The 21,688-nt window shown below is 43.0% G+C and overlaps 1 protein-coding gene across 1 annotated transcript; it reads right to left on the reverse strand.

The window, feature by feature from the left end:
• Positions 1-966: 966 nt before the first annotated feature.
• CRYBA2 (crystallin beta A2) lies at positions 967-20,012 on the reverse strand. Its single transcript, XM_040358155.1, has 5 exons — positions 19,911-20,012; positions 11,934-12,099; positions 8,133-8,274; positions 6,363-6,505; positions 967-1,217 (listed from the first exon to the last, which is right to left on the reverse strand). Exons 2-5 carry the CDS (start codon positions 12,089-12,091, stop codon positions 1,070-1,072), a joined length of 591 nt encoding a protein of 196 aa, XP_040214089.1. The 5' UTR covers positions 12,092-12,099; positions 19,911-20,012; the 3' UTR covers positions 967-1,069.
• Positions 20,013-21,688: the final 1,676 nt, after the last annotated feature.

The following is a 21,688-nucleotide window of genomic DNA, read 5'->3' on the forward strand; positions in this document are numbered from 1 at the left end:
TGGATTCAGAAAGACTTAGGCCGGCGTATCAGTAGATACGCCGGCCTAAGTCTGAATGTGCGCCGGCGCTAATTGGAAACCAGATACGCTTAAATTAGGCTCAGATACGAGCGGCGTAAGTGTCTTACACCGTCGTATCCTAAAGTGTAATTTTTAGGCTGACCGCTAGGTGGCGCTTCCATTGCGGTCGGCGTAGAATATGTAAATCACTAGATACGCCTATTCACGAACGTACGCCCGGCCGACGCAGTACAGATACGCCGTTTACGTAACGCATTATCAGGCCTAAAGTTATTCCATCAAATAGCTGGAATAGTAATGTTAAGTATGTCCGTCGTTCACGTGTCAAAATTTCGAAAATTTTACGTCGTTTGCGTAAGTCGCCCGTGAATAGGGATTTACGTTATTTACGTCCACGTCGAAACCAATAGGACCGTGCGGCGTACTGTGCCGCAATGCACACTGGGATATGTAGGGGGACGGCGCATGCGCCTTTCTTAAAATACATCAATCACGTAAGGTCACCCCCCCATTAGCATAAAACACGCCCCCTCAGCCGAATTTGAAATAGGCGCGCTTACGCCTGCCCGATTTACGCTACGCCTCCGTATCTTAGCAGGCACGTACTTTGTGAATCATGTACTTGCCTCGCTAACTTACGGCGGCGTAGTGTAAATGCCATACGCTACGCCGCCGCAACTATGCGCCCGCCTACCTGAATCCACCTATAAGACTGGGATGCCAATAAAGTTCATGTGCGTGTAAAGGCAGGCGTCCCAATACTTTTGGTAATATAGTGTATATATATATATATATGTGTGTGTTAGTCTCAGTCTCTCCAGCACCTTTCTCTCTTTTCTGATGTAGACGATCCCTATGGCTGCCATGTTTTTTTTCCCATTGAGTAGAATATTTGCACTCTACAAAGAATCTTTGATGGAGGAACAAATGACACAAGAAATGTTGTATTTTTAAAGTTGTATTTATTGCAGTCAGCTTGGCTCCGAGTCACGGCGCGGCAGGGATGGGGGGGATAGGCAGAGTGGCGGTGAGGTCCCGGGGCGGCTCCTTAGTGCTGGATGCGGCGGATGGATTGGATCTGGTTAGTGTGGGCCTGAGTGCTGTATTCATTATAGTTCTTGTATTCACCATTGTGCCTGTCCCTTTCCAGCACATACTGGTATCCTCTGTATCCGGGGAACTGATATGCCACCCAGCTGCGGGTATAGTAAACAGAGAAAGACAAAAGAAGTGTGAGCAACCCTGGCACCAGCTGCAGAACTACAAGTCCGTATATTCTCTACCACTAGGGGGCTGCCAAGGTGGAAAGGGATAGGCAGTCCCTTAAAGTGGACCTATCATACAAAAACAGAATTCTACACCTCTATAGTTGTAATAGTAAGTATACTTTGGTCTTGGCCATGGTGGAGAGATCGGAATCTGATTGATTGATTCTGTGGACAGGTGTCTTTTATACAGGTAACAAGCTGAGATTAGGAGCACTCCCTTTAAGAGAGTTCTCCCAATCTCAGTTTGCTTCCTCTATACAATTATCATTTATTATTCACTCTGATGTACTAATAAACGACACTTCAAGCGTTACAGTTTTGTCGGCTCTTCTTACTACTGTTACCTGTATAGAAGACACCTGGGAGCCAGAAATCTTGCTGACTGATAGGGGGGGTCAAATAGAGTGGAACCTCGGATTACGAGCATAATCTGTTCCAGCAGAATGCTCGTAATCCAAAGCACTCGCATATCAAAGCGAGTTTCCCCATAGAAGTCAATGGAAACGAAAATAATTTGTTCTGCATTGACTTTAATGGCATGCAATACCACATGTGGCCAGAGGTGAGGGGGGCGCCGGAGAGCCTTGGAAACACACGGAAAGGAGCTGTCCTCTGCAAACCTCGGAAAGGCTTGGGAACTGAGTATTTCCGAGTCTTTCCGAACAGCACCGTTCGGCTCCGATTGGCGCCCCCCACTTAAGGCCAAACGCGGTACTGTGGCTGGAATCCTGCTCGTGTTGAGAGACAACACTCACAAACCGAGTCAGGATTCTTAAAAATAATTGCTCGTATTGCGAAAACGCTCGTTAACCGCGTTACTCGCAATCCGAGGTTCCACTGTACTTATTTCACTCATTAAAATGCAAATCAGTTTTTTTTACTTTTTTTAAATGCTTTTTTTTTCTGGATATTTTTGTTGTCATTCTGTCTCTCGCTGTTAAAATAAACCTCTCAAACCAAGTTATTCTCAAACCAAGGTTTCATTTCATTTCATTTAAAAGTTAGTTATTATTTCATATTTTCGGATCTTCAAATTTAAAATTTTCGAATTTACAAATATTTGGAAAAAAATTGTTAAAGAGGTTATAAAGCCTCGAGTTTTTTCAAAAAACGCCTTGCAGTGTCCGCCCCCCAAGCCCCCGTTTTACTTACCTGAGCCCTGAATTTCCGCAGGCGCGATCTCGCGTCGTTCTCTCTACGGCTTCTCGGCTCTTTATTGGATGGATTAATAGCAGCGCGGCCATTGGCTCCTGCTGCTGTCAATGACGTGGGTGGGGCCGAGTCATACACTAGGCGTCTATGGACGCTGAGTGCACGACACAGAAGCGCGCCCGCAAGGTAACCCCCTCAGTAGAGAGCTTCCCAGAGGGGGTTATCTATTGCGGAGAGGAGCCGCCGTGGGACCCCAGAAGACGAGGATCGGGGCCACTCTGTGCAAAACGAGCTGCACAGTGGAGGTAAGTATAACATGTTTGTTATTTAAAAAAAAAATCCTGAACCTTTAGTATCACTTTAAATGGGTTTTCGTTAATTGGGATGTTTCCAAATAAATGAATTTATTGAAATTGGTTTACGAAAAACGAATTGGGAACGAAACGAAACAAATTGCACAAGTACCCAAAATGTAAATTTACATAAATTACCTCCAACCTTTCCTTTACTCTCTTTACATAGCTTTCTCCACCTATAGGAACCACCTTCTTGCTTCTACTATCTGCTCAGTCACTGATTGGTCAGTTATGAGACCCCAAACATGTATATTACTGGCATTGGCAGTGAACTCCCTGACCTCCCTGGATACTAGAGCTGCACAATGATGGCTAAATTGAGAACTGCAATTTTTTGGCTTAAAAGATAGATAACGATTCTCACCGCGTAATATAATCATTCACATTAAAGCGGAGGTTCACCCAAAAAACAAGTATATAACATTACATTCAGTATTCCTCAAACATGTACAGTATGCCGTTTTTTTTTTTTGGGGGTGTACATACCGTATTATCAGTATTTTCCTCCCGGCTTCCGGGTACTCGCTCCTGCGAGACTGGGTGTTCCTGTGCAGTGCCACAATGTCATCTGGGACTTCGCCCATATGGTTGACGTGCCTGAGAAAAACTCCCCCCGGCGGATAAGGCGCGTCACGACTTTCCGAAAGTAGCCGAACCGCGAGTCGGCTCTATACGGCGCCTGCGCACCGACTAGGAGCCGTGTAGCTCTGACTGCGCAGGCGCCATATAGAGCCGACTCGCGGTTCGGCTACTTTCGGAAAGTCGTGACGCGCCTTATCCACCGGGGGGGGGGGGGGGTTTTCTCAGGCACGTCAATCATATGGGCAAAGTCCCAGATGACATTGCGGCACTGCACAGGAACGCCCAGTCCCGTGGGAGTGAGTACCCGGAAGCCGGGAGGAAAATACCGATAATACCGTATGTACACCCCCCAAAAAAAAAAACGGCATACTGTACATGTTTGAGGAATACTGAATGTAATGTTATATACTTGTTTTTTGGGTGAACCTCCGCTTTAAACAAAAAAATTGGTCTAACTTTACTGTTTAATTTTTTTTTCATTCTTTACAATATATTTTTCACCCCAAAAAATGCATTTGAAAGACAGTGTGAAATAAAATATTGCAGCAATTGCCATTTTATTCCCTAGGGTCTCTGCTAAAAAATATATATATATAATGTTTGGGGCATAGGTGTGTGCAGCCTGTTGTATTAGGGTGTGCACCTGAAAGTTCAAAAACACGGTACCGATCTCTCACTGTGTTCATTCGGAAAGGGAAGTGGCTGGTAGATGACATTACCCCTTCCCCCACTCATCCTGAAATATCATCTATGTGTGCCCACTGCAGTAGCCAATGGGAGAGGAGGGAAGCCAGCCATGCTGTTTGAGGGGACACTGGGCAGCAGGGGAAATCAGCACTGCGGGGAGTGATTAGGGTGTGCCTGGGCAGAGTGCGCAGTTGCGCGTGCCTATGGTTTGGGGGTTCCAAGTAATTTTCTAGCAAAAAAAATCTGATTTTAACTTTGTAGAAAACAAGTGTCAGAAAAAGGTTTAGACTTTAAAGGGGTTGTAAAGGCAAATGGTTTTTCACCTTAATGCATCCTATGCATTAAGGTGAACAAAACATCCGACGGTACCGCCCCCCCCCCCCCCGAAACCCCCGTTTTACTTACCCGACCCCTCGAAAGTCCCGTGCGCGTCCTCATGATCCTCTTCGGTTCCCAGCCTGGCCGTTGATTGGCTAGGATGGACGGATTGATAGCAGCGCAGCCATTGGCTGGCGCTGCTGTCAATCACAGCGGATGACGCGGCGCGCCGGGGGGCGGGGCCGAGTGATACAGTCGGCGGCTATGCCCGCCGCTGTATCACGGGAGCGCGCTCGCAAAAGCTTTCCACCATGCGAGCTCGATCGCATGAAGGTGGAAAGCTTTTGCGAGGAGGAGCCGAGACAGCCGCCGAGGGACCCCAGAAGACGTGGATCGGGGACACTCTGTGCAAAACGAGCTGCACAGTGGAGGTAAGTATCACATGTTTGTTATTTTTTTATTTTTTTATTCTGCCTTTAGTGTTCCTTTGAGGCTGCATTCACACCTGAGCGTTTTGTCGCCTGAAGCGCGACGCTCAAAGACGCTAGAGGGGGGAAATAACATTATTCTCTATGGAGATGGTTCACATCTCCAACGCAAAACGCAGAACGCCGAAAGAACGCCGAACGCCTGAATTTCAAACAAGTCCCGGACCCTTTTTTGACGCGCAAATCGGGCGGCTTGGGCATTTACATTGATGCCAATGACTTGTACAAAACCGCGGGGAAAAACGCTGCGTTTTGTCGCGTCAAATCGCGGTAAAAAACGCCGCAAATCGCCTACGCCTAGGTGTGAATGTAACCTAAGTGGTTACATTTTCTTCATTTACAGACAGAAGTTTTATCCCTTTGATCTAAGAAGGAAGAGTTACAATGTTTCTACTTATCTACTAACACAGACAATGGTGTTAAAAACTTGGCAGACTGCCCGAGTGAGCAGAGAAGTCTCTACACTTGTTGCATGAAAGAATGGGGAAACTGCAACTCTCGTGATTTTTTGTGCAGCTTCACTGGATAGTGTTCCAACTGTCTGGCAAAGCGGGGGAGGAACCTAGGTGTAGGGGGCGGAGCATAAGTAAGAGGTAGCTCTAGACTTTCTAAAAAAAGTCAGAGGCCCAGATTCACATATAATTACGTTGCTCCTGGGCAGCGTAACGTATGTGATTTACGTTACACCGCCGCAGGTTTACAGCGTTAGTGCCTGATTCTCAGAACACTTACCTGTAAACTTGCGGCAGTGTATCGTAAAAGCGCTCGGCGCAAGCCCGCCCAATTCAAATGGGGCGGGCACCATTTAAATTAGGCGCGTTCCCGCGCCGAGCGTACTGCGCATGCTCCGTCGGGTAAATTACCCGACGTGCATTGCGCTAACTGACGTCGCACCGACGTCATTTGCTTAGACGTTAACGTAAATGGCGTCCAGCGCCATTCACGGACGTCTTACGCAAACGACATTGATTTTTAAAATTTCGACGCGGGAACGACGGCCATACTTAACATTGGCTGCGCCTCATAGACCCAGGGGCAACTTTACGCGTCGCAAAGGCTACAGAAACGTCGTAAATTCTCTGCGTCGAGCGCGCGTACGTTCGGGAATTGTCGTAATTAGCTAATTTACATAAGCGACGGGGAAAAGGACGTCGACGACACCTAGCGGCGGGAAAAAAAATTGCATTCAAGATCTGACAGCGTAAGAGCCTTACGCCTGTCAGATCTAATGGGTATTTATGCGTAACTGATTCTAAGAATCAGTCGCATAGATACCCGGGGCCAGATTAGGATTTACGACGGCGCAAATGGTGTTGCGCCGTCGTAACGCCTTTGAGAATTTGGGCCAGAATCTGCCTATATCTTCCGAAGCTTAATCTTCAGATCTTAGACCACAACATGGCTTTTTCGGGGTTCACCACCCAAGCATGGGTCTATCTATTCTAATGAAGGGGTTCTCGAGGAAGAGGAGTAAATATCTGAGTACTCACGCGCCAGAGTTGACCTTGACGGAAGACACCTCCTTGGTGCACCATCCCATGGCCTGCAGGGAGGGGTAGTCATCGCTCAGCTCAAACTTGCGGCCCTGGAAGTTCTCTCCTTCGTATAGGGTCACTTTGCTGTCGCTGTGGTTCTGGGGGGGGGGGGATTCGGGAGGGAGGACAAAAAAATAATTCTTATAAGAGGTGAGGGTAGTACAGTTATGTTCCAGTACTAGCAAAGTTTACCGGCATGCACAATATGAAAGCCTGTAGTGGTTGTACCAATCTCCGGCCTATCAATGCACAAGGTAATCTCAGATGATCTGGATATTAGTTCTGACAATATAGAGTGGAACCTCGGATTACGAGTATAACCCATTCCAGGAGAATGCTCGTAATCCAAAGCACTCGCATATCAAAGCGAATTTCCCCATAGAAGTCAATGGAAACGAAAATAATTTGTCCCGCATTGACTTCTATGGCATGCAATACCGCATGTGGCCAGAGGTGGGGGTGCGCCGGAGAGCCTTGGAAATACTCGGAAAGGCATGTGGACAGCTCAGCTGAACGGGGAAAACCTCGGAAAGGCTCGGGAGTGGAGTATTTTCGAGTATTTCCGAACGGCTCAGCCCGGCTCTGCTCAGCTCAGCTCCGGCGCACCCCCACACCTCATGCCATAGAAGTCAATGCGGGACAAATTTTTTTCGTTTCCATTGACTTCTATGGGGAAATTCGCTTTGATATGCGAGTGCTTTGGATTACGAGCATTCTCCTGGAAAGGATTGTACTCGTAATCCGAGGTTCCAACGCCATGTGCGCCGTCGTAAGTCCTAATCTGGGCCGTCGTATCTATGCGACTGATTCTTAGAATCAGTTACGCATAGATATCCATTAGATCTGACAGGTGTAAGGCTCTTACGCTGTCGGATCTTAAATGCAATTTTTTTTCCCGCCGTTAGGTGCCGCCTCCATCGTTTTCCCGATCGAGTATGCAAATTAGCAAAATACGCGAATTCCCGAACGTACGCGCGGTCGACGCAGTGAAGATACGACGTTTACGTTAGATTTGCGACGCGTAAAGTTGCCCCTGCTATATGAGGGGCAACCAATGTTAAGTATGGCCGTCGTTCCCGCGTCGAAATTTAAAAATTTACGTCGTTTGCGTAAGTCGTCCGTGAATGGGGCTGGACGCCATTTACGTTCACGTCGAAACCAAATGACGTCCTTGCGACGTCATTTCGCGCAATGCACGTCGGGAAATTTTAGGGACGGCGCATGCGCAGTACGATCACCTCGGGAACGCGCCTAATTTAAATGATCCACGCCCCCTGCCCGGATCATTTGAATTAGGCGGGCTTGCGCCGGGGAATTTACGCTACGCCGCCGCAACTTTACGGGCAAGTGCTTTGTGAATCAAGCACTTGCCTGTAAAACTTGCAGCGGCGTAATGTAAATGAGATACGTTACGCCCGCATAGTTTTACGCCGAGATACGAGAATCTGGGCCATTGATTTTTTTTCAAAATTGTCGCTCTTTTTTTTGTTTATAGCGCAAAAAATAAAAACCGCAGAGGTGATCAAATACCACCAAAAGAAAGCTCTATTTGTGGGGGAAAAAGGACGTCAATTTTGTTTGGGAGCCATGTCGCACGACCGCGCAAGTTAAAGCGACGCGATGCCGAAACGCAAAAAGTGCTCTGGTCAGGAAGGGGGGTAAATCCTTCCGGGGCTGAGGTGGTTAATAAAGGTAAGACGGCAGATATAGAGAAATTTAGCTTACAGCGCATTTCACAGGTCGGAAGGACAGAAGGTGTTCGGTTCTGTAGCTGGTGTTTCCGCTCCATGCTTCCCAGCGAGGGTAGTCTCCTTTCTCCAGGATAAACTGCTGCCCTTGGAATTCTGGATACTCGAAGCCGACCCATCTGACGAAGAAGCAGAGACAAGGGAAGTGAGGAAAAGGCACTACAAAACACAGCAAGCAGTGGGGGTATTTAACTGACGCGTTTCGCATTGAAGTTCAATGTTTAGTCATAGCTAAATTATCATAGGAGGGTTCCGTTTAAAGGCTAAGTTCAGCTTTTCCAGAAAATAGATTATGCATTCAAAAGGCACCAGCAGGGGCAGACTGACAACTCATGGGGCCCCCGGGCAATAGAAGATTATGGGGCCCCTGGGCTTACAGATGGCCACCAAGCCAGGAGGCAGGGCATCTAAAATCTCATGATTTTCCCATCAAAAGCATGTCGGTTTCACACATATCAGGGACAGATGTAAAAAAAACACAGATTTTTACATACTGTCCCTGGTTTTACTGAGCCTGGCAACCCTGATGGGCCCCCCTAGTGGCATGGAGCCCTCGGGCAGTGCCCGAGAGTCCCAATGGTCAGTCCGCCCCCGGGCACCAGTATTAAAAATTGTGCAGCTCGGTAAAATGTTCATTCTTTTTGGGCCCCACTGGAAGTCTGGTCAAAAAACTCCCAGGTAGCGATCCCCACATCATGCTTTGTTTATAGAACAGGAAGACTGTTGGTTATAGAGCAAACCTGGTGGTCAGTGGGAGTAAAACAGTTACATCCCCTGTGATCAATAGGAGGAACAATAGCGTCCTGCCCCATCATTGGTATTAATCGGGGAAAGAATGCCCCATCATTGGTATCAGTGGGAGGAATAGGGCCCCATCATTGGCAGGTACTATTGCTCCGCTATTGATGTCCAGTAGGAGGAATAGTGCCCACTGATTGGTATTAGTTGGTGGAATAGGGACCTATCATTGGTATTAGTAGGAGGAATAATGTCCCATCATTGGTATTAATTGGAGTTATAGTGCCCCATCATTGATATCCGTTTAAGGGATGGTACTTCATCATTGGTATTCGTTGGAGGAATAGTGCCCCATCATTGGTAATAGTAGGAGGAATATTGCCCCATCATTGGTATTAATTGGAGTTATAGTTCCCCAGCATTGATATCAGTTTAAAGCGGTGGTTCCCCCTTAAAAACAACATTTTTTTATTCCACTGCCCCCCCCCACATTCCATCACGATTAATGCTCTTAATATTTTTTTCCTGCTGTACATACCTTAGTACAGCATCTTCACCCGTCCATCCGGGTTGCGAGTCCCGCGGGAGTGGGCGTTCCTCACAGGCTGTTGATTGACGTTTTCCCCAAAAACGAGCTCTCCCCCCCGTCGCGTAAGCCGCGTCACGGTTGGCGAAAGGAGCCGAACGGCGAGTCGGCGCTATACTGCGCATGCGCATCGCCGTTCGGCTCCTTTCGCCAATCGTGACGCGGCTTACGCGACGGGGGGAGAGCTCGTTTTTGGGCAAAACGTCAATCAACAGCCTGTGAGGAACGCCCACTCCCGCGGGACTCGCAACCCGGATGGACGGGTGAAGATGCTGTACTAAGGTATGTACAGCAGGAAAAAAATATTAAGAGCATTAATCGTGATGGAATGTGGGGGGGGCAGTGGAATAAAAAAATGTTGTTTTTAAGGGGGAACCACCGCTTTAAGGGATGGTGCTTCATCATTGGTATACGTTGGAGGAATAGTGCCCCATCATTGGTAATAGTAGGAGGAATATTGCCCCATCATTGGTATACGTTGGAGGAATAGTGCCCCATCATCATTGATATCAGTTTGAGGGATAGTGCTTCATTATTGGTATTACTTGAAGGACTCGGGGAGCCGATGCACGTGTCTGGCGGCCGTGATGTCCGCTGGGCACCCGCGATTGCCCAGTAACAGAGCAGGACCGTGGATCTGTGAGTGTAAACACACAGATCCACGTCCTGTCAGGTGAGAGGAGACCGATGTGTGTTCCCAGTACAAAGGAACACCGATCGGTCTCCTCCCCTTGTGAGTCCCCTCCCCCTACAGTTAGAATCACTCCCTAGGATACACATTTAACGCCTTGATCGCCCCCTAGTGTTAACTCCTTCACTGCCAGTGACATTTATACAGTAATCAGTGCATTTTTATAGCACTGATCACTGTTAATGGTCCCAAAATGGTGTCAAAAAAGTCCGATTATGTCCGCCGCAATATCGGAGTCACAATAAAAATCTCAGATCACCGCCATTACTAGTTTTAAAAAAAAAAGAATAATAAAAATGACATGAACATATCCCCTATTTTGTAAAGGCTAACAACTTTTGCGCAAACCAATCAATATGCGCTTATTGCGATTTTTTTTTTGGTTGCCAAAAATATGTAAAAAAATACATATCGGCCTAAACTGAGAAAAAAAAAATTGTATATTGATTATAGCAGAAAGTAAAAAATATGGGCCAGATTCAGAGAAGAAGTACGCCGGAGTATCTGCTGATACTCCGGCGTACTTTCAAATTTGCCGCGTCGTATCTTTATTTGTAATTCACAAACAAAGATACAACGGCATTTGGCTAAGATACGACAGGCGTACGGCTTCGTACGCCTTCGGATCTTAGGATGCAATACTTTGGCGGCCGCTGGGTGGAGATCGCGTTGTTTTCCGCGTCGGGTATGCTAATTAGCTGTTTACGGCGATCCAAGAAGGTACGCGCGTTCGTCGCATTCTCTTACGCCGTCGCTAGTCGGCTTTTCGCGTCGCAAAGTTACGGCTGCTATTTAGGTGGTGTAACAATAGACAGCCCATGTTAAAGTATGGCCGTCGTTCCCGCGTCGAATTTCAATTTTTTGTTTTTCGCGTAAGACGTCCGGGAATACGAAAGTACGTTACGCACGTCGCCATTCAAAAAACACGTCGGGGCGCCGTAATTTCGCGCAAAGCACAGCGGGAAATTTCCTAACGGAGCATGCGCAGAACGTTCGGCGTGGGAACGCGCCTAATTTAAATGGTACACGCCCTATTTGAATTAGGCGGGCTTGCGCCGGACGGCTTTACGCTACGCCGCCGCAAGTTTACACGTAAGTGCTTTGTGAATCAAGCACTTACGACGAAAACTTGCGGCGGAGTAACGTAAAGGGGATACGTTACGCCGCCGTAAATTTTCATGAATCTGGCCCTATAACCTTTGCGCAAACCAATCAATATACGCTTATTGTGATTTTTTTTTTTTGCAAATAATATATAGAAGAATACATATCGGCCTAAACTAAGGGAAAAAAAATTGTATATTGATTATAGCAGAAAGTAAAAAATATATTTTTTTTTTCAAAATTGTCGCTTTTCTTTTGATTATAGCGCAAGAAATAAAAAATGCAGAGGTGATCAAATACCACCAAAAGAAAGCTCTATTTGTGGGGAAAAAATGATAAAAATTTCATTTGGGTACAGTGTTGCACGACCGCGCAATTGTCATTCAAAGTGTGACAGCGCTGAAAGCTGAAAAATGGCCTGGGCAGGAAGGGGGTTTAAGTGCCCGGTATTGAAGTGGTTAACAAATAAGAGAAGTTAATTTTTAGGGTTTTCATAAGCTTTAAGGCAGCCCAGCCTGGTGGTCACCCTGCCCTTCCTGGAGGTCACCCTGCCCTTCCTGGGATCACCAGCCAAAGCAGCATGGCCAGCAGATATTCTAAAGAGGATCTGGAAATGCGCGCGGAGGGGGGGGGGGTGGGGGTTGTATCGGAATACTCACGGTCCGGTCTCCACCTTGATGGAACGGATTTTCCGGAACCCTCGCTCCATAATGTTGGGGCACTCCATGAGGAACTCACATCTTTTGCCCTGGAAGTTCTCCTCCTCCCAGACAGTGACTTTCCACTGACCCAGAGTCTCCATTGGCTGGCTGGTCATTCTGCTCACTGTGTGGGGAAAGAGGGATATGATACTCAAGTTACGGAATGGAAAAGAGCAACACCATCAGGCCTACACCATAAAGGACAACCAGTTATATCTAGTACCGGGTTTCTCCGAAAATAAGCCCGGGTCTTATATTCATTTTGGCAACAAAAGACACAGTAGGGCTTATTTTCAGGGTAGGTCTTACCATGTAATGTGATGTCTTCTCTCCCCCTCTCTCTCCCTGCCTGTCAGAAATCCCCAGTGTAAAGTTAAAATGCTTTTAAAATCCTATAATCCACTCTATTACAGTATTATATAATGTACATCGTGTGTTTCTGTAATATAATTATGCCAATCCCCTTGGTTATAGCGCCGCTTTGCGCTTCTGTAACCCGCCGGAGCTCTCTTCCCCGCAATTATATTACAGAAACACACACATTGTACATTATATACTACTGTAATAGCGAGGATTATAGGATTTTACAAGCATTTTAAACTAGGGCTTATTTTCGGGGTAGGGCTTATATTGCAGCCCTTTTGAAAAATAACACTAGGGGTCAGATCCACAAAGAACTTACGGCGGCGTATCTATTGATGCGCCGCGTAAGTTCTACGATGCGCCGTCGTATCTTTGTTTTGTATCCACAAAACAAGATACGCCTGAATGTGGGCTAGATCCGACTGACGTACGTGTTAGTACGCCGTCGGATCTTAGGTGCATATTTACGCTGGCCGCTAGGTGGCGCTTCCGTTGATTTCCGCGTCGAGTATGCAAATTAGCTAGATACGCCAATCCTCAAACGTACGCCCGCCCGGTGTATTTTTTTACGTCGTTTACGTAAGGCTTTTTCCGGCGTAACGTTACCCCTGGGTCTATGAGGCGTACGCAATGTTAAGTATGGACGTCGGGACAGCGTCGAATTTTCAGTTGTTTACGTGGTTTGCGTAAAACGTTCGCGAATAGGGCTTTGCGTAAATTACGTTAACGTCGAAAGCATTGACTATTTGCGATGTGATTTCGAGCATGCGCACTGGGATACCCAGTCGGATTGAGCCCACATTCAGTCGTATCTTGTTTTGTGGATACAAAACGAAGATACGACGGGGCATCGTAGAACTTACGCGGCGTATCAATAGATACGCCTGCGTAAGTTCTTTGTATATCTGGCCCATTGTGTTTTTTTCAAAAGGTGAATAAATACCACCAAAAGAAAGTTCTATTTGTGGGGAAAAAAGGACGCAAATTTTGTTTGGGTACAGCGTCGCACGACCGCGCAATCGTCAGTTAAAGCGACGCAGTACCGAATTGTAAAAAGTGCTCTGGTCAGGAAGGGGGCTGAAGCTGTTAAGTTGCACCGATATGAATGGTTATCATTGGAAAACATGGGGAGCGACTTGTCCTCAATCATTACCGAGGCTCTCCGCCCCCCCACCCCACCTCTGGCCACATGCGGTATTGCATGCCATTGAAGTCAATGCGGAACAAATTATTTTCGTTTCCATTGACTTCTATGGGGAAACGCGCTTTGATATGTGTAAATTGCCCCCCTGTATTGTAGGAAATATCGATCCCCCGCTCGTATTTTATACATCACACAACCTCTGCAATCCTCAGCATGTCCATCCCTGGGAATATTTGAAAAGTCCCTTTTACATAGAAACCAGCCTGGAACTAAAATGAGAAGGATCGTCTCATTTCTGGCAGTTTACTGTCAAACGATCGGCTTTCACACATGATCGGTATGTGTTTGCGGACCTGCCTTGTGTATTTTCCCGTCTGTTATGTTCTTCTCAACAGGTCAGCAAATATTTCATCTCCAGATACACAGCCCGGCCCCTGGAAATAACGACTGACTACGGGGCGTGGGCTATCCCTGGGCAGGAAGGTGTTAACACATGTATACATTGTAGCTTTTATTTGCATCTGTATTGATTCATGAAATTTGAAAAAAGTTTTTTAATTATTATAATTCAATAAAAAGGTGGGAAAAGGTGGACTTTAACCACTTCAGCCCTCTGCGTTTTTTATTTGTTGCGCTATAAACAAAAAAGAGCGAAAATTTTGAAAAAAAAAAAACCGCAATATTTTTTACATTTTGCTATAATAAATATCCCCAAAAAATATATTAAAAAAAAACAATATTTTTTACATTTTGCTATAATAAATATCCCCCAAAAATATATAAAAAAAATTATATTTTTTACTTTTTGCTATAATAAATATCCCCCAAAAATATAGAAAAAAAACAATATTTTTTAAATTTTGCTATAAGAAATATCCCCCAAAAATATATAAAAAAATAATATTTTTTACTTTTTGCTATAATAAATATCCTCCCAAAAATATATAAAAAAAAACAATATTTTTTACTTTTTGCTATAATAAATATCCCCCAAAAATATATAAAAAAAACAATATTTTTTACTATTTGCTATAATAAATATTCCCCGAAAATATATAAATAAAAATATTTTTTACATTTTGCTATAATAAATATCCCCCAAAAATATATAAAAAAAAACCAATATTTTTTACTTTTTGCTATAATAAATATCCCCCAAAAATATATAAAAAAAACAATATTTTTTATTTTTTGCTATAATAAATATCCCCCCAAAAATATATAAAAAAACAATATTTTTTACTTTTTGCTAAAATAAATATCCCCCCAAAAATATATAAAAAAAAACAATATTTTTTACTTTTTACTATAATAAATATCCCCCAAAAATATATAAAAAAAACAATATTTTTTACTTTTTGCTATTATAAATATCCCCCCCAAAAATATAAAAAAAACAATATTTTTAAAATTTTGCTATAATAAATATCTCCCCAAAAATATAAATAAAAAACAATATTTTTTACATTTTGCTATAATAAATATCCCCCAAAAAATATATAAAAAAAAAACAATATTTTTTACTTTTTGCTAAAATAAATATCCCCCAAAAATATATAAAAAAAACAATATTTTTTACTTTTTGCTATAATAAATATCCCCCAAAAATATTTAAAAAAACTAATATTTTTTACTTTTTGCTATAATAAATATCCCCCAAAAAATATATATATAAAAAAAAAATATTTTTTAAATTTTGCTATAATAAATATCCCCCAAATAATATATATATATATATATATATATATATATATATATATATATATATATATATATATATATATATATAAAAACAACAATATTTTTTACTTATTGCTATAATAAATATCCCCCAAAAATATTTTAAAAAAAACTATATTTTTTACTTTTTGCTATAATAAATATCCCAATTTCTTCTGATGCTATTTTGGGACCATTGTCATTTATACAGCGATCAGTGCTAAAAAAAATGCACTAATTACTGTATACATGACACTGGCAGGGAAGGGGTTAACACTAGGGGGCGATCAAGGGGTTAAATGTGTTTAAAAAAATCGCAATAAGGGTATATTGATTGGTTTGCGCAAAAGTTATAGCGTCTACAAAATAGGGGGTGGTTTTATGGCATTTTTATTATTATTATTATTATTTTTTTTACTAGTAATGGCGCCGATCTGCGTTTTTTATCAGGACTGTGATATTGCGGTGGACACATCGGACACTTTTGACACTATTTTGGGACCATTGTCATTTATACAGCGATCAGTGCTATAAAAATGCACTGATTACTATGTAAATGACACTGCCAGTGAAGGGGTTAACCACTAGGGGGCGAGGAAGGGGTTAGGTGTGTCCTAGGGAGTGATTCTAACTGTGGGGGGGGGGGCTGGGCTACGAGTGACAGGACAGTGATCACTGCTCCCGATGTCAGGGAGCAGATGATCAGTGTCCTGTCACTAGGCAGAACAGGGAAATGTCTTGTTTACATAGGCATCTCCCTGTTCTGCCTCTCTGTGACACGATCGCGGTGCATAACATACACTTTTCTATAAGAATGCATTTTGTTACTAAATACAAATGCTAGAATGACCCAATTGAGCTTCATAGTACTTTTGTAACTCTGCACACTACCAAACAAGAGAAAAGAAAGATAGTTTTATATTTCCTGAACTATAGAGAGCCAAATGACTCCTCTCAGCACCCATTCACCCTACAGTCCTCCTACAGATGCCCTTTTCTATTTGCAAGCAATTTCATTACCAAATACGCACAGGGTGTGACTGTGCTGGATGTGCCTGGGCACACCCTAATCACCCTGTACAGTGCTGATTCCCCTCACATCCTGGCATCCCCAGTCTCTCTCCCTCCTCTCCCGCTGGCTGCTGCAGGGAATGTATCAGGATGGATGAATGAATGAACAGTGATTGATCTGTACCGATCGCACCTGTGTTCATTCTTAACTGAAGCATAGTAAACTATTTTTTATTATGCTTCAGTTTGTGAATGAACAGGAAGCCTCCCAGCACAGAGCACTTCCCATTCATTCACTGTCCAGTGCAGCTAAGGCTGCAGAGAATGGGACAGCGGAAGTTCTGTCCTCAGCCCATTTCTCTCTGTTTAAACTTCTGATATTTCACCAAAGCCCCCCAATGGGGCTCCTAAAAAAATATTAAAATATTGTAAAAAAATAATATATATATTTTTAATAATAAAAATAAGAACTACTAACACTGTCCATTGTCCATTTCTCTCTGTTTAAACTTCTGATATTTCACCAAAGCCCCCCAATGGGGCTCCTAAAAAAATAGTAAAAAAATATAAAAATATTGTAAAAAATAAAAATTGCAAAAAATTATAAAAAAAATTATATTGTAAAAAATTATAAAAAAATTGCAAAAAATAATAAAACAAATATAAAAATAGGAACTACTGAAATTGTCCACTGTCCCTTTCTCTCTGTTTAAACTTCTGATATTTCACCAAAGCCCCCAACGGGCCTCCTAAAAAAATAGTAAAAAAAATATAAAAATAAAAAATATTGTTAAAAAATATTATAATAATAATGTTTTTTTTTTTTTAAATAATAAAAATAAGAACTACTATTGTCCATTGCTCTCTGTTTAAACTCCTGATATTTCACCAAAGCCCCTAATAATAAAAAGAAAAAAATAATATTGTAATAAAAGAAAAATTGCAAAAAATAATAAAAATAAATAAAATTGTAAAAAATTATAAAAAAAATTGCATAAAATAATAAAAACATATATAAAAATGAGAACTACTGACACTGTCCACTGTCCCTTTCTCTCTGAACTATTGATAGTTCACCAAACCCCCTATGGGGCTCCTAAAAAAAGTAATACAAAATAAAAATAAAAAATAATATTGTAAAAAAAAAAAATTGCAAAAAATAATAAAAATAAATAATGTAGTAAAAAAAATTATAAAAAAAATTGCAAAAAAAATTATAAAAAATAAAATAAAAATAAGAACTACTGACACTGTTCACTGTCCCTTTCGCTCCGTTTGAACTATTGATATTTCACCAAGGCCCCTATAGGGCTCCTAAAAAAGTAATAAAAAAAATAATATTGTAAAAAAATTTAAATTGCAAAAAATAAACAAAAAATAAAATTGCAAAAAATAATTAAAAAAAAGTATAAAAATAAAAACTACTGACACGGTCCACTGTCCCTTTCTCCCTTTGTCCCTAAACTCTTGATATTTCACCAAAGCCCCTATGGCAGTGATGGTGAACCTTGGCACCCCAGATGTTCTGGAACTACATTTCCCATGATGCTCATCTACACTGCAGAGTGTGTAAGCATCATGGGAAATGTAGTTCCAAAACATCTGGGGTGACAAAGTTTGCCATCACTGCCCTATGGGGCTGCTAAAAAAAGTGATAAAACATAAAAATAAAAACTAATGCAAAACTAAAACGGAAAAAAAATGCAAAAAATAATAAAAATAAATAATATTGTAAAAAAAAAAAAAAAAAATTAAATTGCAAAAATTAAAAGAAAAATAATAAAAATAAGAACTACTGACACCGTCCCCTGCTCTGCTGATATGCACACATGTGTGTTTGTGCTCTGGGGCGCAATAGGCTGCGCACACCAATGACTACATAGTTACATAGTTACATAGTTACATAGTTACATAGTTACATAGTTACATAGTTAGTCAGGTTGAAAAAAGACACAAGTCCATCCAGTTCAACCACAAAAAATAAAAAAACAAAATAAAAAACACAGTAAAATCCTATACACCCAACTCCATACCCATACAATGTTATAACATATCTCCCAACTTTTTGAGATGGGGATGAGGGACACCTATTAGCAAAAGTATGTAGGCATAGGACACACCCCTTGCCACGCCCCCTTAAAGGAAAATTATACCAAAAAAATTATAAGTTAAACCCACAAGTGTTTTTTTACCACTACTATTCCTTTGTATTGGCTTTTGGGATTTACAAATGCAGCAATTTAGAAATCAGATGAAAGGTTTAGCGCTGGAAAACACTTTTAGAAAGATAAAAAGTGCATTTTCTATACAACTCTATAGATCAGACCAAAATGAGGGACAATGAGGAGAATGAGGGACAGAGGGACATTGCTTCAAATCAGGGACAGTCCCTCGAAATCCGGGACAGTTGGGAGCTATGCTATAATGCACCATCGGAGTTGCATAGTACTTTGTAACTCCACACCAGCGTTTCTCAACTCCAAACCTCAAGGCGCCCCAACAGGTCATGTTTTCAGGATTTCCCTCCGATGGAACAGCTGTGCTAATTACTAAGGCAGTGAAACTGATCAAATCAGCTGTGCAAAAATATTGGAAATCCTGAAAACATGACCTGTTGGGTGCGCCTTGAGGACTGGAGTTGAAAAACACTGCACACTATGAAGCAAGAAGAAAATAGAAATAGGGGGCCAGATTCACAGAAGAAGTACGCTGCTGATACTCCGGCGTACTTTCAAATTTGTCGCGTCGTATCTTTAGTTTGAATCCTCAAACCAAGATACGACGGCTTCTGGCTTCGATCCGACAGGCGTACGGCTTCGTACGCCTTCGGATCGTAGGTGTAATACTTCGGCGCCCGCTGGGTGGAGTTTGCGTCGTTTTCCGCGTCGGGTATGCTAATTAGCTGTTTACGGCGATTCACGAAGGTACGCGCGTTCGTTCGCATTCTCTTACGTCGTCGCTAGTCGGCTTTTCCCGGCGTAAAGTTACGGCTGCTATTTCATGGCTTATATTTAGACTAAAGTATGGCCGTCGTTCCCGCGTCGAATTTAAAAAAAATTTTTTTTGCGCAAGTCGTCCGGGAATAGCAAAGGACGTAACGCACGTCGCCGTTCAAAAAATTATGTCGGTGCGACGTCATTTCGCGCAAAGCACGGCGGGAAATGTCAAAACGGAGCATGCGCAGTATGTTCGGCGCGGGAACGCGCCTAATTTAAATGATACACGCCCCATTTGAATTAGGCGGGCTTGCGCCGGACGGATTTACGCTACGCCGCCGCAAGTTTACAGGCAAGTGCTTTGTGAATCAAGCACTTGCGCTGAAAACTTGCGGCGGTGTAACGTAAATGACATACGTTACGCCGCCGCAGAGATACGCAGATCTCTGTGAATCTGGCCCAGGGAGCCAAGTGACTCCTCTAAGCACTTCCGTCTCCCTAGAGACCACTTGCAGAATTTAGCCACCATAGTCCAGAGATGGGCAGAAGAGGCAAACAAAACAAGGAACAAATAATGCCACCTTATTCTTTCTGCTGCCCTAGGCGCGGGCCCCCGGGGGCCATCATGGCACTGCTGCGGATTTTTTTTTCACCATCTCTCCAGAAATAACCGAACGTTCATTTTGAATAATTCACATTTAAGTGGTCACCAGCATCGGGTCACATGATTCCCAGGCTGACGCTATAAAGCACACCTCTTACCTGAGTCTACAAGGGGCTGGATGCAATGGGGCTTGCGGCTCGGAAGCCCCCTACACCCTTATATATGCCCACCCACAAACCGCAGAGTGCCGAATCCGCAGAATGGAGCTGCACACTCAGCAGGCTGGGGGGGGCACACAGAGCGGGGGATGGGCGGCCCTTGCTGTAGGCCAGACTTTGGCTTTATTGTAAGAGAGGATCAGGAGGGACAATGGAAAGTGCTGCTGTGTGTTTGTACAGATCAGACACAATGAGGGGGGATGACTGATGCCATCAATGTCCATTCTATTTTGCTTTATTGTCAGTCCTGCTGCCCTGGCACCTTCAGTGTGCAGTGCTGGAACGTGGCGAGCCTGGCAAAGGGCGGGGGAGGGGAGCAGGGTCAGGGCAGTTTACATGGAAATTGCTGTAAAATTTGTCTTTAATGGAATATTATACTCGGCCCCATACACGCAATCCCATCCGTTTACTTCCTTTACAGAATGCAGACAGGTTTCATATTTTAAAATCATTCCCCTTTTCAGCAAATATCTGCAGAAATGATACAAAAGATGGTCAGAGACTGCAGACATGATACGAGAGATGGTCAGAGACTGCAGACATGATACAAGGGATGGCCAGAGACTGCGGACATGATACAAGATTGTCAGAGACTGTGGGTATAATACAAGAGATGGTCAGAAACTGAGGACACAATGCAAGAAATGGTCAGAGACCGAAGACATGATATAAGAGATGGTCAAAAACTTCGGACATGATATAAGTGATGGTTACAGACTGCAGACATGATACAAGAGATGCTCAGAGACAGCAGAAATTATACAAGAGATGGTTATAGACTGCAGATATGATAAAAGAGATGGTCAGAGACTGTTGATATAATACAAGAGATGGTCAGAGACTGCAGACATGGTACGAAAGATGGTCAGAGACTGCAGACATGATACGAGAGATGGTCAGAGACTGCAGACATGATACAAGATTGTCAGAGACTGCAGACATGATACAAGATTGTCAGAGACTGCAGACATGATACAAGATTGTCAGAGACTGTGGGTATAATACAAGAGATGGTCAGAAACTGAGGACACAATGCAAGAAATGGTCAGAGACCAAAGACATGATATAAGAGATAGTCAAAAACTTCGGACATGATATAAGTGGTCCAGTTGGGTCAAGTCTTCAGCAATAGTTTCGGTTGGGTACAGTGGTAATCCAGGAGGTCCAATTGGGCCCAATGGGCAGCCACAAGGTCTGGTTGGGTCCAGCCATCAACCATGAGGTCCAGTCGGGTCCAGTAGTAAGCCAGCAGGTCCAGTTGGGTCAAGTCTTCAGCAATAGGTCAGTTGGGTACAGTGGTAATCCAGGAGGTCCAATTGTCTCAATGGGCCGCCAATTTTTTTTATTGGGGTTTCTATATCGTAATTGAAAGTAAGGGGAACACTCTGTATTTTTATTATCTGTAATACTATTATGTTTACGTATTTGGCTAGTTACAATTATTTGTTTTCTTGCTATCTAAAGAGTGACAAGTGACATACACATGACATATATTCGCTGACATTGCTTGGAAATGGAATTCTAAAGCCCAACCAATGTACAAAAAAAAAAAAGAAAGAATGCCAAATGACATGAGTTTATTGCGCCCTCTTGTGACCAATGTGACACAATACAACTTAAGGTGTTTCAATTGACATTTTTTTGTTTTAGATATAGTCAGGTTATTTTTTACTGTTGATATTTCACTTGGAGAACATTTTCCTCCTCACTTCCTGTAA

Source organism: Rana temporaria, chromosome 6 (genome assembly GCF_905171775.1).
Source record: "Rana temporaria chromosome 6, aRanTem1.1, whole genome shotgun sequence".
Classification (NCBI taxonomy): domain Eukaryota; kingdom Metazoa; phylum Chordata; class Amphibia; order Anura; family Ranidae; genus Rana; species Rana temporaria.